Source organism: Coregonus clupeaformis, chromosome 29 (assembly GCF_020615455.1).
Source record: "Coregonus clupeaformis isolate EN_2021a chromosome 29, ASM2061545v1, whole genome shotgun sequence".
NCBI lineage: Eukaryota > Metazoa > Chordata > Actinopteri > Salmoniformes > Salmonidae > Coregonus > Coregonus clupeaformis.
Genome location: NC_059220.1, coordinates 54,150,009 through 54,167,860, shown reverse-complemented (window position 1 = coordinate 54,167,860; position 17,852 = coordinate 54,150,009). Strand labels below are relative to the sequence as shown.

Sequence of the window (17,852 nt, the reverse complement as noted above, 5' to 3'; positions counted from 1 at the left end):
AATAACATTATTAATGTGTATTATTGACCGTTTCTATATTCTATATCGTTCCGTGTGTGTGTGTATATTTACACAGTACCAGTCAAAAGTTTGGACACACCTACTCATTCAAGGGTTTTTCTTTATTTTTACTATTTTCTACATTGTAGAATAATAGTGAAGACATCAAAACTATGAAATAACACATATGGAATCATGTAGTAACAAAAAAGGTGTTAAACAAATCAAAATATATTTTATATTTGAAATTCTTCAAATAGCCACCCTTTGCCTTGATGACAGGTTTGCACACTCTTGGCATTCTCTCAAACAGCTTCATGAGACAGTCACCTGGAATGCATTTCAATTAACAGGTGTGCCTTCTTAAAAGTTCATTTGTGGAATTTCTTTCCTTCTTAATGCGTTTGAGCCAATCAGTTGTGTTGTTACAAGGTAGGGGTGGTATACAGAAGATAGCCTTATTTGGTAAAAGACCAAGTCCATATTATGGGAAGATCAGATCAAATAAGCAAAGAGAAATGACAGTCCATCATTACCTTAAGATATGAAGGTCAGTCAATACGGAAAATTTCAAGAACTTTGAACGTTTCTTCAAGTGCAGTCGCAAAAACCATCAAGCGACCTGATGAAACTGGCTCTCAGGAATGGAAGACCCAGAGTTACCTCTGCTGCAGAGGATAAGTTCATTAGAGTTACCAGCCTCAGAAATTGCAGCCCATATAAATGCTTCACAGAGTTCAAGTAACAGACACATCTCAACATCAACTGTTCTGAGGGGACTGTGTGAATCAGGCCTTCGTGGTCGAATTGCTGCAAAGAAACCACTACTAAAGGACACCAATAAGAAGAAGAGACTTGCTTGGGCCAAGAAACACGAGCAACGGACATTAGATCAGTAGAAATGTGTCCTTTGGTCTGGAGTCCAAATTTGAGATTTTTGGTTCCAACCGCTGTGTCTTTGTGAGACGCGGTGTAGGTGAACGGATAATCTCCATCTGTGTATTTCCCACCATAAAGCATGGAGGAGGAGGTGTTATGTTGTGGGGGTGCTTTGCTGTAGACACTGTCTGTGATTTATTTAGAATTCAAGGCACACTTAACCAGCATGGCTACCACAGTATTCTGCAGCGATACACCATCCCATCTGGTTTGGGCTTAGTGGGACTATCATTTGTTTTTTAACAGGACAATGACCCAACACACCTCCAGGCTGTGTAAGGACTATTTTACCAAGAAGGAGAGTGATGGAGTGCTGCATCAGATGACCTGGCCTCCACAATCCCCTGACCTCAACCAAATTGAGATGGTTTGGGATGAGTCGGACCGCAGAGTGAAGGAAAAGCAGCCAACAAGTGCTCAGCATATGTGGGAACTCCTTCAAGACTGTTGGAAAAGCATTCCAGGTGAAGCTGGTTGAGAGAATGCCAAGAGTGGGCAAATCTGTCATCAAGGCAAATGATGGCTATTTGAAGAATCTCAAATATAAATATATTTTGATTTGTTTAACACTTTTTTGGTTACTACATGATTCCATATGTGTTATTTCATAGTTTTGATGTCTTCACTATTATTCTACAATGTAGAACATAGTAAAAATAAAGAAAAACCCTGGAATGAGTAGGTGTGTCCAAACCTTTGACTGGTACTAATATATATATACATATACACACACACAGTGCATTCGGAAAGTATTCAGACCCGTTGACTTTTTCCACATTTTGTTACGTTACAGCCTTATTCTAAAATGCATTAAATCGTTTTTTTCCCCCTAATCAATCTACACACAATACCCCATAATGACAAAGCAAAAACAGTTTTTTAGAAATTGTAGCTAATTTATAAAAATAAAATAAAACAGAAATATCACATTTAATTAAGTATTCAGACCCTTTACTCAGTACTTTGTTGAAGCACCTTTGGCAGCGATTACAGCCTTGAGTCTTCTTGGGTATGACGCTACAAGCTTGGCACAACTGTATTTGGGGAGTTTCTCCCATTCTTCTCTGCAGATCCTCTCAAGCTCTGTCAGGTTGGATGGGGAGCGTTACTGCACAGCTATTTTCAGGTGTCTCCAGAGATGTTTGATCGGGTTCAAGTCCAGGCTCTAGCTGGGCCACTCAAGGACATTCAGAGACTTGTCCTGAAGCCACTCCTGCGTTGTCTTGGCTGTGTGCTTAGGGTGGTTGTCCTGTTGGAAGGTGAACCTTCGCCCCAGTCTGAGGTCCTGAGCGCTCTGGAGCAGGTTTTCATCAAGGATCTCTCTGTACTTTGCTCCGTTCATCTTTCCCTCGATCCTGACTAGTCTCCCAGTCCCTGCCACTGAAAAACATACCCACAGCATGATGCTGCCACCCCCATGCTTCACCGTAGGGATGGTGCCAGGTTTCCTCCAGACGTGACGCTTGGCATTCAGGCCAAAGAGTTCATTCTTGGTTTCATCAGACCAGAGAATCTTGCTTGTCATGGTCTGAGAGTCTTTAGGTGCCTTTTGGCAAACTCCAAGCGGGCTGTCATGTGGCTTTTACCGAGGAGTGGCTTCCGTCTGGCCACTCTACCATAAAGGCCTGATTGGTGGAGTGCTGCAGAGATGGTTGTCCTTCTGGAAGGTTCTCACATCTCCACAGAGGAACTCTAGAGCTCTGTCAGAGTGACCAAAGAGTTCTTGGTCACCTCCCTGACCAAGGCCTTTCTCCACTGATTGCTCAGTTTGGCCAGGCGGCCAGTTCGGCCAGTTCTAGGAAGAGTCTTGGTGGTTCCAAACTTCTTCCATTTAAGAACGATGGAGGCCACTTTGTTCTTGGGGACCTTCAATGCTGCAGACATTTTTTGGTACCCTTCCCCAGATCTGTGCCTCGACACAATCCTGTCTCGGAGCTCTACAGACAATTCCTTCGACCTCATGTCTTGGTTTTTGCTCTGACATGCACTGTCAACTGTGGGACCTTATATAGACAGGTGTGTGCCTTTCCAAATCATGTCCTATCAATTGAATTTACCAAAGGTGGACTCCAATCAAGTTGTATAAACATATCAAGGATGATCAATGGAAACAAGATGCACCTGAGCTCAATTTCGAGTCTCATAGCAAAGGGTCTGAATAATTATGTAAATAAGGTATTTCTGTTTTTGTTTTTTTCAAAAAAACTGTTTTCGCTTTGTCATTATGGGGTATTGTGTGTAGATTGCTGAGAATGTTTGTGGAAAAAGTCAAGGGGTCTGAATACTTTCCGAAGGCACTGTATATATATATACACAGTGCCGTGAAAATGTATTTGCCCACTTTCAGATTTTCTCTATTTTTACATATTTTTGATACTGAATGCTATCAGATATTCAACCAAAACCTAATATTAGATAGTTTACAAATAACAAAACAAATTGATACTTACTGTATTTATTTAATTGACAAAGTTATGCAACACCCAATTCTTCTGTGTAAAAATGTAATTGCCCCCTTACACTAACTGGTTGTGCCACCGTTAGCTGCAATGACAGCAACCAAATGCTACCTGTAGTAGTTGATTAGTCTCTCTCGTCGCTGTGGAGGAATTTTGGCCCACTCTTGCTTGCAGAACTACTTTAACTCAACAACATTTGTGGGTTTTCAAGCAGGAACTGCCACAACATCCCAATTGAGATTAGGTCTGGACTTTGACTAGGCCATTCCAAAACTTCAAAATGTGTTGCTTTTTAGCCATTTTCATGACTTGATTGTTTGTTTTGGATCATTGTCTTGCTGCATGACCCAGCTGCGCTTCAGCTTCAGCTCACAGACGGATGGCCTGACATTCTCCAGTAGAATTATCAGATACAGAGCAGAATTTATGGTTCCTTCTATTAAGGCAAGTCGTCCAGGTCCTAAGGCAGCAAAACATCCCCAAACCATCACACTAGCACCACCATGCTTGACCGTTGGTATAAGGTTCTTACTGTGGAATGCAGGGTTTGGTTTTCGCCAGGCATAAAGGGACCCATGTCGTCATATATTTATATAAATAGAATGACCGGTACACGGTGGGAGGGAAGGAGATGTTTGACACCCTGGCAGACCTGGTGGAGCACTACAAACACAAAGGCATCGAGGAGATGTCTGGAACCTGGGTGCACCTCAAACAGGTAACGACTTAGGACGCCATACAGTCAAGTTACAACCTTACACAGGTTGGAGATACTGTATCTTATAATGGGTTAAAGATCACCTGAATGACAAGATAGAGCCATATCTGAACAAATCTTGACTTCTCCTCTCTTTCCTGTCCACTCCATCCTTCTCTCCTTCAGCCCTACTTCTCCACCAGAGTGAATGCAGCAGACATTGACAGCAGAGTGAGGCTGCTGGACCAGACGGCGGAGAGAGAGAACGAGGGAGACAAGAAGAGCAAAGCAGGATTCTGGGAGGAGTTTGATGTAAGTCGATTAAGTTTATGATGGAGGGAAGATGTGATGTTTGAACAACCCTTCACCTCTTCCTCTCTTTACTCAACCTGGTCTCAGAGCATTTCATGTTATTATGTATGTCAATTTGAGACACTTCATTTAGTGTATATGTTACGTTTCTTATGGTATGTATTAATTTGTGGATGTCCATCACCCATTTTATATGATATGTTATGAATTACAATTCTTATTATATGTTACGAATTTTCAAAAAACGTACAATATGTTACGAATTTTCAAAAAGTACAAATTCTAGCTAGGTGTCTAACAATAGCTAGCTAGCTAATTTTAGCTAAGCTAGGGGTCAGGGTTAAGGGTTAGCTAAAAGGGTTAAGGTTAGGGGAAGGGTTCGCTAACATGCTAAGTAGTTGCAAAGTAGCTAAAAAGTAGTAAGTAGTTGAAAAGTTGCTAAAATGCTAAAGTTGCTCTTGATGAGATTCAAACTTGTAACCTTTGGGTTGCTAGACGTTCGGGTTATACATCCACGCATCCACCCCGACCAACCACCCTACTTTCGTTTTGGCTTAAGTAACCATCTATCTTATGTAACCATACCAAACGTAACATATCATTCTAATTGCAGTGTTCCGGATTTGTTTACTATGTTACCTCTAGTCTATGAGACCCGGCCGCTTTTCTCTACTGTAGGTTTTCTGAGGCCTAATTTCTAATGTGCTCCCCGGACTGCACTAGCGATTGCACAAGTTGATTTTGTCCTCCCACACCAGACATGATCAGGGACACGCAGGTTGAAATATCAAAACAAACTCTTAACCAATTATATTAATTTCGGGACAGGTCAAAAAGCATTCAACATTTATGGGAATTTAGCTAGCTAGCTTGCGGTTGCTAGCTAATTTGTCCTGGGATATAAACATTGGGTTGTTATTTTACCTGAAATGCACAAGGTCCTCTACTCCGACAATGAATACACAGATAAACCGGTAAACGTTTGTTTTCTAGTAATCTCTCCTCCTTCAGGCTTCTTCTTCTTCTTTGGACTTTATATGGCGGTTGTCAACCAACTTTATGGTGCATTACCACAACCAACTGGACTGGAGAGTGGACCTCAGTTCATCTTTCAATCACCAATGTGGGTAGATGCTCCTAAGAACCAATGAGGAGATGGGAGAGGCAGGATTTGCAGCACGTTGAGTATCACGAATAGATCCGAGTTCTATGTTAGCGCCTGGCCACGCAGACGCTCGTTGACGCGCGCGAGCAGTGTGGGTGCAATGATTGAATAGCATGTATGTGTACATTTATTTTGCCACGATCGCGCACAAGACGCGTAAGGTGTGGTCTCCGCTGGCGTTACATGCGCGAGCGTTGCAAAATAAATGCGCGTGCGGTCTGGGTAGCAAGTTAGAAATTAGGCCTCAGAAAAAATCAACATGCGTGCGATGGTGCACGCGCGCGCCGGGTGTAGTCAACAAGTGTGTCTGTGTTTGATGCTTTAGTTGGTGTTGGTGAAACCATAATTAGGAGAGGAAGTACAAAACCAACGACGCTAGACAGAGAGGAATTTGCTTAAGCAAAAAGGCAGTTTATTAAAACAGAGATAGCTGGTACTGCTCAAGCTACATGCATGGACCCAACCAATTGCCTCTTAAGGAGACAGTTGAGAAAGGATGAATAAACAGAGTTTACAGCATTACTTATACAATGTAACATAAAGGAAGGGGTCCTTCTTCTAGTCCCTTGATTGGTTCCCGAGGCGTAGGAGGCGGGTCTGCTCTGTCCAGAGTAGAAGCCCCATTGGTGCACGGCAGAGTCCTCTGCCCTTGGCACCCGACCAGTAGAAGGGGAGTTGAGAATGAGTGTGCGTCCACAGTGAGATGTGTGTGTGTGTGTGTGTGTGTGTCTCAAGGGAAACTCGTGGGGAGCAACAAGTGATTGTGGCCTGTGGCGTGGGTGTTGTCCTTGGCCACCTGGTGACAAGATATGGTCCTCTGTCCATTGTTCTTGCATAGGAACAGCATTTATTGAAAACAAGCTCCTGATACAAATGGGTCTTTGCACAACATTTTACACAACATATATTCAGATCAATCTATAACAGTTTATATTTACTACGACATTGGTCATATAAACTGTGTATGTAATGTGCCTTTACTCTTGTGCAATATGGTGAAATATTTTGAAACATGTTCCGTTGGACAAGTCAAAGCGAGAGTGTTGCAAGGAAAAACTATAATCAAATGGTTAAACGTCTCACTACTACAGCCATAGGAAGTAGACTGCAACAACCATAGACTACTTTTTTACTACCACCATGTGGTAGCATGTGGTACGGCTATATGAGGCCTTTGTGCCTATTCTCTAATCTCAGAAACCCACAACTATAACTTTACGTAATTGCGTCAGATGCCACATAGTCTGGTCACGAGAGATTAGATATTGTCTAACACTAATTCCAAACTGCTTTAACAGTACATTAAAAATAACTTTTCAAATGGTAAAACAAATATGGGTAACGACTTTACACTAACTGTATGTTCATTAAGCATACATAACACATCCATGATCATATAATAAACATGACATATTTATAGAGCATTCATGAATGTATTCATAGTAATGTAGTATGTCGGTATTCCACAAATACTGGGAATGGGGGTTTCCATGTCTTTAAACATTAACTCATTCTCCTGAAGGTATTGCTGAAAAGAGTTTGAGTTGTCACAGCTGGGTTGAGTGTCTTTATGTTTGGGATTTTTACAGTCAACCCCTTCCCTCAAGTCTGTGAGGTTAGGCCAGGGGTTAGGTTACACTGGTCCTGGTGTGCACATGCAGGCTTTGTTCTAGTCCAGTGAAATAGTAAACACTGGATGTATGTGTAACCCCAATCCTGTAGACCAATTAGAGTTCACCTGAGCTGACACAGGCTAACAGGCAGGATGAGAGGGGCTGATGCTGCTGATTAGGAACCTCACTGAAAGTCCCCTCATAACCAGGGGACTGGATTAGCACTAGCAGCAGCTCCCACCAGGGGTCAGGACAGGTTGTAAGGCGCTACAGTATAGCTGGACTAGCTATAAGCAGTACGTCTATCCCCTAATGTGTACATTGAGATGAACACAAGATATACAGTGCATTCGAAAAGTATTCAGACCCCTTGACTTTTTCCACATTTTGTTACGTTACAGCCTTATTCTAAAATGGATTAAATTCATTTTTTTCCTCAACAAAGCGAAACAGGTTTTTAGAAATGTTTGCTAATTTATTAAAAATAAAATAACAGAAATACGTTATTTACATAAACTACCGTTCAAAAGTTTGGGGTCACTTAGAAATGTCCTTGTTTTGAAAGAAAATATATATTTTTTCCCATTAAAATAACATCAAATTGATCAGAAATACAGTGTAGACATTGTTAATGTTGTAAATGGCTGGAAACAGCTGATTTTTAATGGAATATCTACAAAGGCGTACAGAGGCCCATTATCAGCAACCGTCAGTCCTGTGTTCCAATGGCACGTTGTGTTTGCTAATCCAAGTTTATCGTTTTAAAAGGCTAATTGATAATTAGAAAACCCTTTTGCAATTATGTTAGCACAGCTGAAAACTGTTGTGCTAATTAAAGAAGCAATAAAACTGGCCTTTTGAGACTAGTTGAGTACAGTATCTGGAGCATCAGCAATTGTGGGTTCGATTACAGGATCAAAATGGCCAGAAACAAATGACTTTCTTCTGAAACTCGTCAGTCTATTCTTGTTCTGAGAAATGAAGGCTATTCCATGCGAGAAATTGCCAAGAAACTGAAGGTCTCATACAACGCTGTGTACTACTCCCTTAACAGAACAGCGCAAACTGGCTCTAACCAGAATAGAAAGAGGAGTGGGAGGCCTTTGCTATGAGACTCGAAATTGAGCTCAAGGTGCATCCTGTTTCCATTGATCATCCTTGAGATGTTTCTACAACTTCATTGGAGTCCACCTGTGGTAAATTAAATTGATTGGACATGATTTGGAAATGCACACACCTGTCTATATAAGGTCCCACAGTTGACAGTGCATGTCAAAGCAAAAATCAAGCCATGAGGTTGAAGTAATTGTCCATAGAGCTCCGAGACAGGATTGTGTCGAGGCACAGATCTGGGGAAGGGTACCAAAAAATGTCTGCAGCATTGAAGGTCCCCAAGAACACAGTGGCCTCCATCATTCTTAAATAGATGTAGTTTGGAACCACCAAGACTCTTCTTAGAACTGGTCGCCTGGCCAAATTGAACAATCGGGGGTGAAGGGCCTTGGTCAGGGAGGTGACCAAGAACCCGATGGTCACACTGACAGAGCTCCAGAGTTCCTCTGTGGAGATATGAGAACCTTCCAGAAGGACAACCATCTCTGCAGCACTCCACCAATCAGGCCTTTATGGTAGAGTGGCCAGACGGAAGCCACTCCTCAGTAAAATGCACATGACAGCCCGCTTGAAGTTTGCCAAAAGGCACCTAAAGACTCTCAGACCATGAGAAACAAGATTCTCTAGTCTGATGAAAACAAGATTGAACTCTTTGGCCTGAATGCTAAGCGTCACGTCTGGAGGAAACCTGGCACCATCCATACGGTGAAGCATGGTGGTGGCAGCATCATGCTGTGGGGATGTTTTTCAGTGGCAGAGACTGGGAGACTAGTCAGGATCGAGGGAAAGATGAACAGAGCAAAAAACAGAGAGATCTTTGATGAAAACCTGCTCCAGAGCACTCAGGACCTCAGACTGGGGCGAAGGTTCACCTTCCAACAGGACAATGACCCTAAGCACACAGCCAAGACAACGCCTGAGTGGCTTCGGGACTCTGAATGTCCTTGAGTGGCCCAGCCATTTAAATTACATTTACATCATTTAGCAGACGCTCTTATCCAGAGCGACTTACAAATAGGTGCATTCACCTTATAGCCAGTGGGATAACCACTTTACAATGTTTCTGTATTTTAGTTATGCTTCCTGCCTGTGCAGGAATATGCATTTGAATCTTATCTGCTTCCCTTCTCTGCCTTATTATTTTGCTCTTTACTATTGTCAGTATGCCATTCCCCTCATCCTCAGGGAAATTAGTCAAGGGCAGAGAAATCAATGATGGGGATATCTGGTTCATCTTGGAGTTCTGGAATCTCTCGGTGGTCTCGAAGGTCTTGGAGGTCTGGAATCTCTCGGCGGTCTGGAATGTCTTGGAGGTCTGGAATCTCTCGGCGGTCTGGAATGTCTTGGAGGTCTGGAATCTCTTGGAGGTCTGGAATCTCTCAGCGGTCTCTTAGTCATCAGTTCCCTCACTCTGGTACAATGGTTTAGATGATACCCGATCGCGCTCCCCTCTTTCCGTACCGCCGTTGGTGTAACCGGGACGATGATGTATGGTCACTTTAGCTGTTAACCTTCTCCCGTCACTAGGGTCTCCGGATAAGCCAGAGTCCCTCTCAATCTATCGACATCGGTCTGCGAAGAGTGTCCTTCTACCAGCCTACCCATAAGGAAGCTCTGAGTTACTGCTGCAAGGACACACAAGCACAGACACACACAAAAGACAACAATGCTACCCAATGGCTGGGGTTGGAACACTCCTATAGTGGGAAACATGGACCTAAGTATCTGTCTCCGCCACTTTTACCATCATTGAGGTAGCCAACAACACCTGGTACAGGCCCCTCCACATAGGGTCTTTCAAACTCTTTCTTCCGTAGTCTTTTACCATCACATAGTCTCCAGGGCGCAGAAAACACTCAGATTCTCCTACTCTGTAGGGCAGAGTTCCCTTCACCCATGGGAAAAAAATCTTAAGAACATTGTTGGGTTAGATGAGACACAGTATTCTACTTACGTCCTCTCAACCGTCAGGAGAAGCCTTGAGATTATGAAGCGCACCTCCTTCCAGCTCGTTGTAGTCCCCTCAATTCATAGACAGACCTCTACACCCTGCCTCCTATCACAAAAACAAAAAATATTTAACCTAACCCATAACACATTATTACTACTGCTCATATCCTTAATACAATTTGCATATCTTACCACAAAAACATTAAAAATATTAAAACCATTAAAAACCATTAAAACTCCTGTAAGCCCAAAAATCATTAAAACACCTTTAAAACCCCTGTAAACCCAAAATCAAAATCGTTAACACCTTCCCCCCTTTGGACACATGCATCACATCGTGATTCATGTGTTCAAAAAACAAAACAACAACATTGCTTGTTAAACCAAAAATAATAACTGAACTTAAAATGACAACCCTTGATGATATCTTAACCCAATTGCATTCGTTATTCAAGGATATCTCTCCTTCAAGACTAACTCTCCCACTTCATATTTGTCCTGTTTGGGATGATATATAGGATTAATGCCAAATGATATACTTCTTTACAATGTCTTATTCTAATGAACCCCTAATTAAGCATGCCTCCAAGATTTATAGTGTGGATGATCAGATCACACTATAAAGCCAGGATAGATTGCAGAGGTCATTGAAATCATTCAATTAATTGTTCCATCAAATAGTATACTACTCATTAACAACCGTCAAAACATTTCATAAATGTTGTATCCCAAGTGTACAGTATGTCTTTAGTACAGCTCTTTTCAAAATAAATCACACGTATTTACTTATCCGTCAGTAAATTAAAGCCCAAATTACATGTGTTTGCCCCTTTAAGATATTTCACTTCCATCCTGTGAAAAAACCCAAAACCCAAATAAAAAATCCTATACAGCTAACATTTCATACTAAGTGGTTTATTTGTGGTAATTTGAACACCATATAGTAAAACAATAAACAAACAAAAAATGGCCAGGCCTTATTTATAATCTCAGCAAATATTTCAAAGAAAAGAGAATCACTGGGGAGTAAACATTTAGTTAGTTTCCATTTTGATACCTCTTAATCAGTCCACACAATCTAAATTCGAAATTCTCACTCTCTTGCCACATCTCCTGATCCCTCCTTTCAGACAACCCTCAAGAACATCACTTGTGACTGCTCCCTCCTCCGGTGAATTCCACAATCCAGCGCACATAAAACAAAATAAAATCCCATAAGATTTAAACCCCTAGGCTTTTCCCTAGCCGCACTGCTACTACTCAATCACCCCCAACATGCTTTGTGACGTCGAAAACTCAAATATGCTATCTCTTGCCTCGTTGGTTGCACTTTCCCACATGCCCTGTGGCCCCCCTCTTATAAAATAATTTACTAATGTGATGATGGTTTCTCCCATTAGCGTCATCGTCATTCGACACCCATAACACTTTACTACAATCCATAACACACAAATTCAACCCCTCTAGTGATTGTTTAAATGCAGCATGATACACCATTTGACTATTTGTAACCCTCATTCGCGCTGTCACCCATACATACTGTCAATTTACATTTCACCTTTCAGAATCCATTATCTTTGACCCTCGGAAGGATTCTTTAACCCCACTGAATGTAATACTTCTCCTTCTCACAAATACAGTCAATTCCTCAGTGTAAGGAATCAGTGATATTTGATCCCAAGTATCTATTAAAATGTTGTTTGAGACGTGGTCTCCTACATCTCCCTCATCATTCATACTGTAGGGGATTTCCATCAATCCGTGAAAAAAGACTCCCAATCAAGACACCTCAGACATTTTAATGTTTCATTAAGTGGAATACACCTATATCATAACAAACCCATAACCACTTTCCAGTATTCTAATCATTTCAATCTGCTGCCTTGATTTTAGTATAAATATAAATTGTTGTGTAATCAATCCAGAACCTACAAAAAGTTAGTCCTGTCCCCTAGTCCAAAATAAATGCTTCTCTAGCTACCCTGTTGTGGTCCTCCCCATGAGTTCTAAGACTGCTGCCATTCATCTTAGCTGGTTCCATTTCTTTGCCAATTTTCCTGTTGTGGTTGCCTAGGCAGCCATGGGTTGGTAGGACAATCCCTTCTCACATGTCCTAATTGATTGTACCTCCAGCAGACACCTGGTCTTCTTGGTCCACCACTCTGGTGTGTTTGATGCTGTGGTTGGTACCATTGATTCTTGGGTCTATTTTCATTATTCTTGTTTTGCCACTGCCCAGGGGATTGGTGTGTATACACATTCACTACTGGTAAGGCAGGAGCTCTTTGGCCTTGCTGCTGAGGCAGTGGTTCTTGACCTCCCTGGATGACAGGTGCCATGCCACCCTCCTCCGTCGGGACCAGAGTAATCATTGGAGCTTGTGTTCTCTTTTTGTCCTTTCTTGTCAGCTCTTCCAGCTGCATCTGTGTCAGTTTTCTTTGAATGTCTCTCCCTTGATCTGTCAGTTTATGTTCGTCCTTCCTGTATTTCTCCACTGCGTGAATAACATGGTCGCAGAACTCTTTGTGTGACTTTGACGTTAGTCCCACCACATCTCCTAGTCTGCTTCTGACAGGCGTTGGCATTGCCTCCATCAGTGATGTCCTAAACAGTGTTGTCATCAGTGGATCCCCCTCCGGATCCCTTTCTGTTTCTTGTCGCCACCTCTTGAGCTGGTCCTCCAGATAACCTGCCGGGTTTTCTTTATCCCTCAATGGCTCCCCTCTTAGTGCTTTAGGGTCTATTTTGGCTGGATACTCAATTCTCAGAGTGTGCCACAGTCCTGGCCTATAATTTTCAAAGGCCACTCTATCCAGTATCGTTCTCCGCACCACCAGTATGAGGCCATCCGCCTGCATCAAGTTCTCCATTTTGGCCACTCCCACCACCCTGGCCAGCAATGCTTTCAAGTCTCCCACCGCCAGTAGCTTCCCCATCGTTTGTTCTTCAAATGTTCTAATCCATTTTCCTGCTCCTTCGTGCAGGTTAGGCAGTCTAGTCACCAGACCTTCCAGGTCCTGCGTTCCCCAAGGCACATAATGAACCTGTGTCCCCTTTACCAAAATGGGACATTGAGCTCCATATTTTTCTGGCTTTTTTATTGTCCTTCTGTTTCTTAAATTTGCTTTTTCCAGATGAGCGTATAGTGCCTTACCTAATTCTGTTACTATAGACATTTTTGACATTTTTTTAGGTTTGCCTCCCGTGGCTCCTTGCTCTGATAGTCGTCCCTATGTCTCACTCTGTTCTTGATCAGAGTCAGCATACTGTCTAAGTTCTTCACCTTCCTCATCATTTGTATTCCCCCCATCTCTTTGCCCATCATACTCTTGTTCATCTATCCCATAATTTTCTAGCTCTGTTAACATGTCCCTCAGTCCTCCATAGCAGTCTATATCTAAATGTGATTTATCTCCTCTTTTAGGCGTGGAAACCTGTTGTTTCCCCTTTTCTTCCTCTTCTATCTCTATATTCCCTGTTATTGAGACTACACCTGTAGCCTGTGAATACTGCCCCCCTTCTGTGTATGGTGGTGGTGTAGTTAAGACAGCCTTTTTTGGTTCACTCCCTCTCTCTCTCTTCTAATTTTCTTGTTATTCTTTGTTCCCTTATCTTATCCATTCTTACACCAAAATGTTCCCTCCTTTGGCCATTTAGTTACTATTTTCCTGGTCCTTTTTTCCCATTTGTCAGAGATATTACCAATATTACTATTTTTTGGGAACCTTCTCTTCATGATTGCTACTGGTGTTCCTACCATCTCTACTTATTGTGTGGTTCAGTGTCTATATTAGGGTGTAAGGTAAATCAGTCCTGTTGCCTTTCCTTTACTATCCTTCTATCATTACTGGATCAATGACACTTGTAATAACTATTTCGCATTAAATTGTGCCTTTTTCTGATAATGTTATAATTGTAGCCTATTGCATTACTTTAGTTTAAAATATATGTTTGTTTATTTAACAAATCTACAACCCACTATAAGTTGGTGCTATTCCCTCAGCACATTAGCCAAAGCTACTTGCATCCCCTGGTCCCCGTAACGAAAATAAATTATTGTTCTAGAATTCACCAACTATTTGCATACATCACTTGTGTTAAGCAACCTATCGAATAAAGTAATAACAATTAGAATTTATTTGTCAAAGAACTGTCTTCCAGTCAAGTATTTAGACCTCTACTTGAAATCTTACAGCTCAATCCAATTCGCTGGACTGTCTCTATTTTACCCTCGAACCAGAGCCATAAATTATTCTCCTTTGTTATCCGTCTCCTATTCCGGTTGAGTACCGGAGTCGTTCAATTTGAAATCAGCCAGCTGCTAAATCGTTCAGTCTTATAACACAAAATGAACATTGACTGTTCTATCAATCTAAGCAACCCATAAACGTAATTTGAAAATCTAATGCAGAATCTATGCTTTATCTGAATGACAAGTAAATCCTCCGTTATTCCAATTCTAAATGGTCTGTATTTGTAGTATCTTGCACATACCACATTTATCACAAAATAGCTTTGAAGGACACAGATCTCACACGCTCAACGTAAATACCTTAGCAGCAAACGAGTCAAACCCACATTTACTGATTTGAAAACAGATCTAACGACTTAACCAAATTAATTATATTTCCCCCCTAATATACAAACATTCCTTGACTATATCACCTCTGCTTCTGGAATGATAGATAACTATTATAATGCTTCAAACCTTTTCTCCCACACGCTCTATGCACTGTCTCTCACCCCCCACATACGTCTACGTGTTTGGGCGCTCAAGCCAGCACTTATATATTATTCCACTTTTATCCACTCTCCATTAATCAATTACCCACACATAACATACATCATATGTCAATATTATTAATATCCACCGCATTCGTATTTCTAATGATTCTTTATCGCCACATGTTAATTTCCCCTAATTCAGTCCCAGCGGAACATCACTTTAACAACCTAGACACCCGTACACATAACCTGTTCCTCCAACTGGATTTGTCCTACCCCTCCGAGAAAAGACACACACACACACACACACACACCTTCTGATTTCCTTTTAATCAGGACACACACACTCCTTCTGATTTCCTTTTAATCAGGACACACACCTTGTCTACTAGCCTGCTTGTCTTATTTACCTTATCTATAATCACATTGCATGCATGCTTATTTCTCATTCCAACCAAAAACTATGTACTTATGCTAAATTTGGTCCTTATTTTGGAGAGAACCCTTCTGTGTACCCCACCCTCAGATTCAGCCTGATCGAAACACACAGTTTAAGTAAGAAAATAGCGTACCTTTTAAACAGCGGCCACTGAGTCTGTGTGAGTCGTTCAAAACCTCCTCCGATGGCAAAGCACTCAAGGATCTCTATAACCAATCACGTCAGGGTCACCAATTATGTTGTGGAAAATAACCACCATACTTTATTACAAATAAGGTCTTACAGAGTTTTTGTTGCATCAAGAAATGACTTTATTAAAGTTCTCAACAAAGCCGATACCCATCTGCAGAGGGGCACACCCTTCTTAAGATCCCTCTTCATCTTATATAGTCCTCTTCTGTTTTCCCGCTCTTTTATTGCTCCGCCCACTTCCTTTGTCACTGAGGACGGCTGAACTATTACTCCAACCAATCATCCGCTCCCCTGTACCTCACCCCCTCAAGCTGTAATCAATCAAGAAGATACCAAGGAGACAAAGGTCTAGCCCAAACTCTATTCAACCCTGGTGCCGCTCCCTTCACTGTGTTTGAAGAGAGACAAAAGGCAGCCATGGATTCAAGTAAGAGCAAGCACCTTGACCCTAGGGCAGTTTCTCTCTACTCCCCCACACACACAGTGAAATGCCCCAATAAAATTCCTAGCCCAGTAACAAACAATTCTAACTCAATGTTCGTGATTAACCCAGTTCAATCTTTTAATTTATTAAAGAATATACATCACCTCTTGGTTTGGTAGTTCTCCCTAGGGCATCAAGAATTAGACCTCTCATAATCAGTCAGGATTACTTCAAGTTCCCATCCTGTAGTCAGGATTACTCTCAAGCTCCCATTCTGTAGTCAGGATTACTCTCAAGCTCCTATCCTGTAGTCAGGATTACTCTCAAGCTCCTATCCTGTAGTTAGGATCACACCCAAGCTCCCATCATGTAGTCAGGATAACTCTCAAGCTCCCATTCTGTAGTCAGGATTTCTCTCAAGCTCCTATCCTGTAGTCAGGATTATTCTCAAACTCCCATCCTGTGCTCATCACTCTCACTTTGATGACCTGAAATGGCTCAAGGTGAAAACACCTGAGAGTCACGCCGATCAAGATGGGGCTTATCCACTAAACTGTATAGCCCCTGTCCCCAGATGTCTATATGGAATTATTTCAGCCGCATTAGACACCCTCTAGTACTCCACCAGAGGGAGCTCTACCGACTTTATTCCCTGTAGTTTCAAGAGCTCCATGGGGAAAAACGATTTCCTCTAGTCCAGTGTTTCCCAAACTGTGGGTTCGGCATAGTTTTTTTTTTAAAGGAACTCAGACCGGCTTTAAACGTACTCTTGAAAGTTGTAGTAGTAGAATGTACAAGTTGCAATTTCGAAATTGAGTAGCGCATCAACAGTTCCTCTTGTCGTGTTAGTCATTGCATACCTTAGATAGCTATTTATAACTTGTCAGAAATGTCCAGATCAACTAGCCCATGTCAGCTAATGTTTTTTTTATTTAGGTTTTTTAGCCCATAGATATTGTTGTAATTTTTTTGTCACTCAAATATCACATAAATACACAGTAGACATGGCAAAATGTATAGAATTGCAAGAAAATGTGCTTTAAAACTGCTACATTTTCTTTGCACCACATGACAAAATGTGTAGAATTGCAGGAAATAAGCTTTAAACCTGCAAAATTATCTCCACCAACAAGATAGGTTTGAACAGTTTGTGTCATGAACAGTGCTTGTGCCCATAGAAATAGACGTGGTGTGCGCGCAGAGGGGGGGCCTGGGATGTTCCCCAATGCTGGAAGGCCCAGAGTGAAAACGTTTGGGAACCCTGCTCTAGTCTGTGGCAGTACTGTGGAACAAGGGAAACATTTGTCATTAGAGATTAGCTTTAAGGTGTCCCTTAAAAATGGTTGAGAAATGGCTGTTTGATTGAGGGTATTTTTCTTTTCAAGAAGTGGCCCATTTAAAGGCCCCTCTATACTGTTGGTTAAGTTATTGAATGCTGTTGATGTTTTAAAAATTGCATTGAGCTTACAGTGTCTATCTTTCTCTCTCTCTCCTTCTCTCTCTCCTTCTCTCTCTTTCTTGTTCTCTCCAGGCCCTTCAAAAGCAGGAGACGAAGGTGAAGAAGAGCAGAGAAGAAGGGATGAGACCAGAAAACAAAAGCAAAAACCGATATAAGAATATCCTTCCCTGTAAGATCATCTCCTTCTAAAGTGCAATGATATATCGTTATCTTTTTACCCATTTTCTTTCAATTTTCTCTACCATTTATATTCTCTCTGTCTGATATATCCCCCCCCATCTCTCTCTCTCTCTCTCTCTCTCTCTCTCTCTCTCTCTCTCTCTCTCTCTCATCCTTCCATCTCTACACTCATCCTATTCTCCTCC

General features: G+C 41.7%; 1 protein-coding gene across 3 annotated transcripts in view; it reads left to right on the top strand.

The window, feature by feature from the left end:
* Nucleotides 1-17,852, top strand: part of LOC121586205 (tyrosine-protein phosphatase non-receptor type 6-like) — a 43,692-nt gene that overhangs the window by 16,702 nt on the left and 9,138 nt on the right. For all 3 annotated transcript variants that reach the window (XM_041902724.2, XM_041902725.2, XM_041902726.2), the window contains 3 exons: nucleotides 4,000-4,116; nucleotides 4,282-4,407; nucleotides 17,560-17,656. In XM_041902724.2, the coding sequence (XP_041758658.1) occupies nucleotides 4,000-4,116; nucleotides 4,282-4,407; nucleotides 17,560-17,656 (340 nt within the window). The remainder of the gene's footprint in view (nucleotides 1-3,999; nucleotides 4,117-4,281; nucleotides 4,408-17,559; nucleotides 17,657-17,852) is intronic.